The sequence below is a fragment of the Chondrus crispus genome, genomic scaffold (genome assembly GCF_000350225.1).
Source record: "Chondrus crispus Stackhouse genomic scaffold, scaffold_25, whole genome shotgun sequence".
NCBI lineage: Eukaryota > Rhodophyta > Florideophyceae > Gigartinales > Gigartinaceae > Chondrus > Chondrus crispus.
Window position 1 is genome coordinate 526801 of NW_005179151.1, and position 7123 is coordinate 533923.

The 7123-nt window shown below is 50.3% G+C and overlaps 2 protein-coding genes; one reads left to right on the top strand and one right to left on the bottom strand.

Moving 5' to 3' along the window:
* The first annotated feature begins 856 nt into the window (after positions 1–856).
* Positions 857–2127, top strand: CHC_T00009346001 (20S core proteasome subunit alpha 5). XM_005716539.1 is given in 2 exon segments: positions 857–1585; positions 1586–2127. The coding sequence occupies 1 exon segment, from the start codon at positions 857–859 to the stop codon at positions 1583–1585; it is 729 nt and encodes a 242-aa protein (XP_005716596.1). The 3' UTR covers positions 1586–2127.
* A 108-nt stretch (positions 2128–2235) lies between these two features.
* Positions 2236–3858, bottom strand: CHC_T00004823001 (hypothetical protein). The gene has a single exon (XM_005716540.1). It carries the CDS (start codon positions 3856–3858, stop codon positions 2236–2238), a length of 1623 nt encoding a protein of 540 aa, XP_005716597.1.
* Between the last annotated feature and the right edge of the window lie 3265 nt (positions 3859–7123).

Genomic DNA, 7123 nt, shown 5'->3' on the forward strand with positions numbered 1-7123 from the left:
TACCCTTTTTCTCCAAATTACCCCTTTTGGGGAAGGGTAGAGCTGAGCGGATAATGCGAGCACCGTCATGATTTCTTTATTTCTCTAACATTGTGTAAGGGGGCCGTCATATCGATTTTATTTGTCTAACATTATTGTAATGTAATAAGGGGGGCCGATGCTGTAATGGGGTAAATTTATTCAAATTCTAGGAGGGGGCCGATGCGGTACCACGAGGCAGGCGTCAGGTGCTCATGTGAGCTCAAATTTTGAGCTTCAAAGTGTGAACACTTGGGCTGGATGCTGTAAGGGGGGGGTAAATTTATCAATGCAGAAGGGGTGCGCTTAAAATGCTGTACGTGTATTTTTTATTCAAATGCTAGGGGTACCGATGCTGTATCACGGGGCAGGCGTCAAGGACTTACACTTGGGCGGGGCTCGATAGGGCCGCGCCGTGATAGGGCATACGGGAAAGGGTGGCAGAGGCCAAACTGGACCAAACAGCGAAACTGATGCGTTGTAGTAGACGTATCTTGGCGGTCCCGTAAGATGAATATGTCGCTGTAATTTGAGCTTATCATAACATTATCTTTAGTAACGTATAAATAACATAAAAATATATCGCTGTTAACGGTAATATGTGGCGGTGTTCGTCTAGTGGCTAGGACCCCACGTTGTGGCCGTGGAAACGGGAGTTCAATTCTCCCATACCGCACTCCGATTTTTGCTTCATTTTTGGCTCCTGCTTCCAGCATTGGATACATGGGGCACAGCCAATTGATCTACGCCTATCCAGACCGACTGCCTTGGCTTCGAATCTATCATCAACGTCCCATCGCCCCTGCGCAAGTCTCCGCTCGCCCGCTCGGTATCCATCATGTTTCTCACGCGATCCGAGTACGATCGCGGAGTCAATACTTTTTCCCCCGAAGGACGCCTGTTCCAAGTCGAATACGCCATCGAAGCGATCAAGCTCGGCTCCACCGCTGTCGGCATCCAAACCGCCGATGGCGTCGTCATCGCCGTCGAGAAGCGCTTGAGCTCCCCTTTGCTCGTCCCCACTTCTGTGGAGAAGATCATGCAGATCGACTCCCACATCGGCTGCGCAATGTCCGGCCTCACCGCTGACGCCCGCACCCTCATCGATCACGCCCGCGTCCAGACTCTTCACCATCGCTTCGTCTACGATGAACCCATGACGCCCCGTGCCTGCACTCAGGCTTTGTGCGATCTAGCATTGCGCTTCGGAGAAGACGGCAAAGACGAAGACGCCATGTCCCGTCCTTTCGGCGTCGCCTTGCTCGTCGCTGGCGTCGACCACACGGGGCCTAACTTGTACCATACCGATCCGAGTGGTACCTACGTCAAATGGAAGGCAAAGGCTATCGGCGCGGGAAGCGAGGGCGCTCAGACAGCTTTGCAAGAGAGCTACAGCTCCAATATGAGCATGCAGGAAGCGGAGACCCTTGCTCTGCGCACCCTCAAGCAGGTCATGGAGGAGAAGCTTGATGGAACCAATGTTGAAATTGCCGCCATTAGAAAGGAGAAGGGCGAGTTTCGAATTTATTCTCAGGAGGAACTCAAGGAATGTATTACTCGCTTGTAGGGCGTGCTGGTCACGAAAGCAAGTCGCCTCAACTGACAAGCTGTTACATACGGATGCGGATCGGCCGCTCGATTTTGTTCTGCGGTGATTTGTGCTTTTTGTAAATAGCGCCTTACTTCACGCATTCATTCCAGACCATTGGGGAGAGCGCTATTTCTGACTACAATTTGCAGTCGTGTGCTGCTGTCAAGCTGTTTTCAAATAGAGGCTCGCATACTTGTTTGATTGTGCCTCTGTATCGAGACCTTGCCCACGTGAACACACTGGAGATTACGCGCATCAGCTACGCAGCAGACTGTACGATACTGTTCGTCTTCACGACATGTGCACCAGTCGATGCCCCAGCGATTCATATTTCATGGCGCTATCAATGAATATGGGAATGTGTCTCTAGGCTGTCCCGAAATGTCCGCCCTGATCGAAACAATATCATTCAGGATGAATGAATCCTCTTTTGCGGCTACAACGCCTTCACTCTTTCAGTCGAGAAGCGAAAGTTCTCTCCGTTCTATTCTAAAATCAAAACTGATCCATTTGCATTATTTCTGTGTGTTTACATATGCGTCCGAAAGACATGTTCGGGATTGCCCCCTACGTCAGGGCTAGCGTGCAGCACAGTTAACCTTGACCTAGACTATCTTGGGAGAAGATCAACGTGGCCCAACGCTAGCAGATTGCGGGAGCGGAGGAAAATTCGCCGCATGTAGAGGCGACATGTCCTTTGACACCACTGAAGTCCTTCGCCTATCTCGCTGATCGTGCTGATCGTCCCCATACTTATCTCGATGATCGCGCCGACCGTCTCTGCTTTGCCAGCGCCGAGCACGCTGTGGGGATCTGCTCTTCACGTTGCGAGGCCGATTGGTCTGTGATGGGACAGAAGACCGGTCTTGTACTGTCTTCAAACATGACTTGTAGCTCTCTACGTGACTCGACTGCCTAGAGGCGGGAGCGCCCCATTCCCTTGTGCGTTGATTGCGAACAACTGGGCTTCGCGTTTCTGGAGCCCCTCTGTCGGGCATCTGACGATGCGTGGTGTTGCCTTCCGAGCTAATGTCAGAACCCACTTGTTCAATTAGCGTCCCATTCATGTCACAGCACTGACCAGCAAGGCTGCCATGATCTACATTCTCTGCGTATCGTGCTGGTAACCCTCGTCGCTCAGCTTTGCACGACCTGAGCTCTGAACGTGATTCAACGGAGCTCAATTGCGACAAAGGAGGAGGAGTCACCGTGCTGCGGGTGTGGTACTCAGGGGCTTGCAGTTGAGCGCGGTGGGAAGACACAGCTGCCGTCGCTGGCTCCGCGCAAGAATACTTTGCTGAATGAAGTGCCTGTTGCGCCTTGTCTCGACGCGATCCGTGATCCCTTCTCTGCCTGACTGCTGTACCTTGCGGCTGCACTACTGCGGGAACTGGATGTGTGCGGGGCATGGATCGGGTCCCCGGGTGGTCGCTGTCTAATTTATGATGTGAAGGGAGCCGATTCCCCTCTTCCGCTTCCATGGCCTGTGGTGGATGTTCAACAGCCGCTGCCCCTCTGTGCCTTTGGGACCTGGCACTCATTTCGCCTTCCGTAGCGGCCCCATTTTGTAACGCCGTAGTCGGGATACCCCGCAGTTGTGTGGACTGCTGGTCATCCGTGAAAACAGCATGAACGGTGGCTTGTTGCTGGTCGTAGAAGGACCCAACTTGTTGTGTGAAAGCTGGGTTGTCTGCAAGCACCGGAATAGGGTAGGGAACAGGCGACCCCAGTAGCTGCTGGGGCGCCTCCACAGGGAAAGTCCCAGGTTCGCAATTAGACGCGGTAGCATTGGGCGGCAAAGCAAAGTGCTCAGGCGAGACTGGACGGTGCAATGGAAATTGAACTCCAAAGTGTTGCGCGTACTGTTCCTCATGCGGCCATTGCTGTTGAAACTGCAGCTGGTTTGGGGCGTGCTGTGGGAGCGGATATGCAGCTGGAATGCCATACGGAGGGCATGCTAGCTGGAAGGACCCGGGCACGATATAAACTGGACATGGCATGAGGCGGACAAACAGGAAGGAGACGTCGACCTCCAGCGCGCGGGAGTAAGTCGCCAGTGCCCTTGCAACATCAAATGGGCTTGAAGCGCCAAGTAGGGTCATTCGGGGCCAGCTGCATATCTCTGAGAGAAGCACCCAGCCATCAGAATGCATCATATCCTGCAGGTAGCGATCGTGCGGAAGATTAGATGGACTGAAATAGAACTCGATCTGCAAGACAATAGCCAGTGTATGCTGGAAGAATGACATCTTGGAACGGGTTCAGGGTGCGATTGTGCGAATGGGATGTGGATAAAGAAACAGTGGACGACAACAACGAGAGGCTGTAGGGTGCTGCAGCGGGGTGTTCCAGAGCTTGAAAAGTAGCAAGAGAGTCGATAAAATCGTTTTGAGGCGAGAGATACAATAAAAGCCGAAAGTACGGTTGAAATATCCTTACTAAGACCGATTTGCTGCTGAGGTAGCACTGAGAGTGGTTCGAAAAGTAGGAAATGCAATTGAATCAGAAGAGGGCGTGTGAGGAGATCAAAAGGCGAGCGAGTGTTGGATAGCTGAGTAGCGAAGCGAAATTGAAGGCGAAAAAGAGATGGGTCAGGAAGAGGGAGAGTTGAGTTGATGAGCGGAGTCGAAGACGAAGCCGAGATGAGTCAAGCAAAGATATAGCTTGGAGTAGAGTAGGCAAAGCAGATGGTGACAGAAGGAGGTATGGGGTGGTATTTATGTGGGTTAGGAAGAGAACGCAGAGGTTGGAACGCAAATTGAAAAGATTAAGTGGCAAGCGGGAACGGTCCCAGAGAGGAGAGGGGAGGAGGGTGACGGAAGATTGTGTTGCGTGAAAGTGGGTCGGTTGTCAATTTTCAATTGTCATTGTGCGTGGGATACGGGGCGTGGAAAGTGCACGATTCGAGGGGCATGATTCCGGTTGAATGGCTTCGGAAATGGCGAGAATCCGGGGCCGTTGGTCGACACGGAAGGAGGGAGGAGCATCGTGATTGAGGAAAGTGGAGAGGCATGGTTGCAGCCGTGACGGAAACAGCGTCCCCACCAAGGTGGCAAGATACTGTCGCACCTTCTGTGATGACGGTGACGGTTGAGGCACGAGGGAGAAGGTTTCTGGATGGTTGCTGAATATGGAAATGCGGGGAAGCTGGAAAGCATTAAAAGAACCGTCTGGACCGCCAGGACGGGAGAGGAGTTAGGGGTCGATGTCGGGTCATGGGTTAAACTAAATGCCGCTCGAGGGAATATATGTTTACGTGTCGCGTGAGGAGATCACAGTAGATCACGGATCAGAATCATGTTGGTGACGTGTTTCGTCACGTTTTTTAGCTGTGCTATGTGCATGTGTGGATTGAATTAATTCGTCATACAGTTCGGTAAACGAGATATTGCACACCGCTGAGAAGGGTGAGAAAGGCGCATTATTCACAGCGTGCATTGCTCGAAACATCCACATGTCGGCGACCCCAACTGTGCAGCCCAGAAACTTCGGACACGTGTGAACGCCGCTTATTTTTAGCAGGACTAAACCTTGTGCACTGTTCATGAAATGCGCTACCCAAAAGTGCATTACTACAACACTGCGCTGCGCATACCTTTTCCTGTCCTAGTGCTACTCGTTCTTTCTCTAGCTAGACTAAAGGTGACTTTCATCCAGCCAATATGCAGAGGTTCACAACTTCTTGATGATCGCCAACGAGATAATTAATTTACTATACGGCATAGGCGCACAACGCGTGTGCTTCTACTTTGCAAAACTAGTGCTGCTGCTTTGCAGAATCTATAATGCAAGTTGTGTTATCGAGGCCTTTTTTCTATGTTCCACACTACAGTTGCAAATATTACGCGTGCGGACAGTCGATCACTCTCCCGCTAGTTTTCGCAAGAAAAGTTACATAATTGTAGCACACACATAAATAGATATGATTTGGGGGGACATTTGCATGTCCCTGTTCGCAAACGTAACACAACTGCATGAAAAATTGGAGATAAACATGTCTTCTCTGTCCAAGTTCTTCAAAAGGTTGGTTTCCGGCTTACATAACCACCGTGTTCAACATGGACTCCGATAGACAAATATATCCCTTACCATTTTATGCGCTCGCAATCCAGTCCTTAATATTAAGTTGGTATCCACACAAAGACCTGTCCCGAAAACGCAGTATTGCTTAATGACTGTAATACGACGTGTTCACTTACAAAAGAATAGGGAAGTGCGATTTTCTATCCCTGTCACATGCTTATGACATGAAAAGTTCATTTCCTCTGAGAGGATATTTCTGCCACACCTCATGCAAGTCCGAGGCCCAAGAAATGGAAGTGTAAAGGCGCTACAAGAACGCCCTATTCCTGCAAGTGAACATGGTCTCCACATAAACAAATAGTCAAACATCAAGGTAAGGCGACAGCTATGATTCAAATATTGTCATCGCGCTTTCCAAAGCGCGATGACAATATTTGAATCCTGGGTTTGGAGCAAGAGCCTCGCTCAATGCTCAAAAAGTATGATGGAAGACGTTATTCACGCAGCGTACACACTATTGTAAAATGACAGGGCAACTGCGGGCAGACTGGCACTAGCATGTTTGGACGTGGCGGCCTTATTGCCAGCACTCCACAACTCGTGGAGGTCTTGGGATCGATGCCTCTTTATTCTTTTGAACCTCAGGTCTTTGAGGCTTTATGTAGGGATTTGACTACCGGAAAACTACAGGAATCGCTAGACAGTTCCTCTCTTCTAGAATGCATGCACCATCATGGTGCATCAAATAATGTCAAATGCAAGAGAGGGACAGCTGAAACTTCCCACAAGGTACTGTGTCACAGTACTACAGTCCTCCCTCTCAAAGACTCCGTAAGGAGTTTCGGGCCCGCTGAACCTTAGCTTTGTCCGCAAAGGTCTTTAGAAATTGTTCCACCATATCTGGGATATCTTCATGCATGCACTGCAGAGATTCCCAATTAGGTTCCTCGTGTGCGAATCCTTTCCATTTAACGCGAACCTCGTATCTCTTCTCCCTGAAATTGTAGCGCAGATCCAAGAGCTTGAGTGCGACATTGTAGTGAATGTCATTATGGTCGATAGTATCGAGTAATTCCTGAGTCACATTAAGTTGTGAATCGGCGTAGAACTTCAATCTATTGGCATGGACAAGCGCGATCCTTTCATTGACCAAATCCTGGCACTCATAGACCCAGTCAGACACAGCACGGATAATTTTTTGCGGTCCTAACCACTGGAGTTGAAGCTTTCTTCCATCTTGTGCTATGCGCTTGGCCACTAAGACGAAGTCGCCAATAGAGAAGTTTGCGTGTTGCACATTGGTCTTTCGATTGTGTGCGTTGATGGAGGCCTCTCTGCGTTTGGTCCTTCGGGTGGCCACGTCTTGATGCAAGGATTCCAACGATTCAAGAAGAGCGTCAGTACGTATGCACCGTAAAAGCTTGATTGAATCGAGAGACTTGGGCTTTGAGTGTGTTGGGGGAACGATAAGGCTGAGAGGGTTGTCCGGTG

Bases quoted from the DNA above. Each gene is read 5' to 3' on its own strand.
- CHC_T00009346001 (XM_005716539.1), top strand. From the start codon at position 857: ATGTTTCTCACGCGATCCGAGTACGATCGCGGAGTCAATACTTTTTCC.
- CHC_T00004823001 (XM_005716540.1), bottom strand. From the start codon at position 3,858: ATGTCATTCTTCCAGCATACACTGGCTATTGTCTTGCAGATCGAGTTC.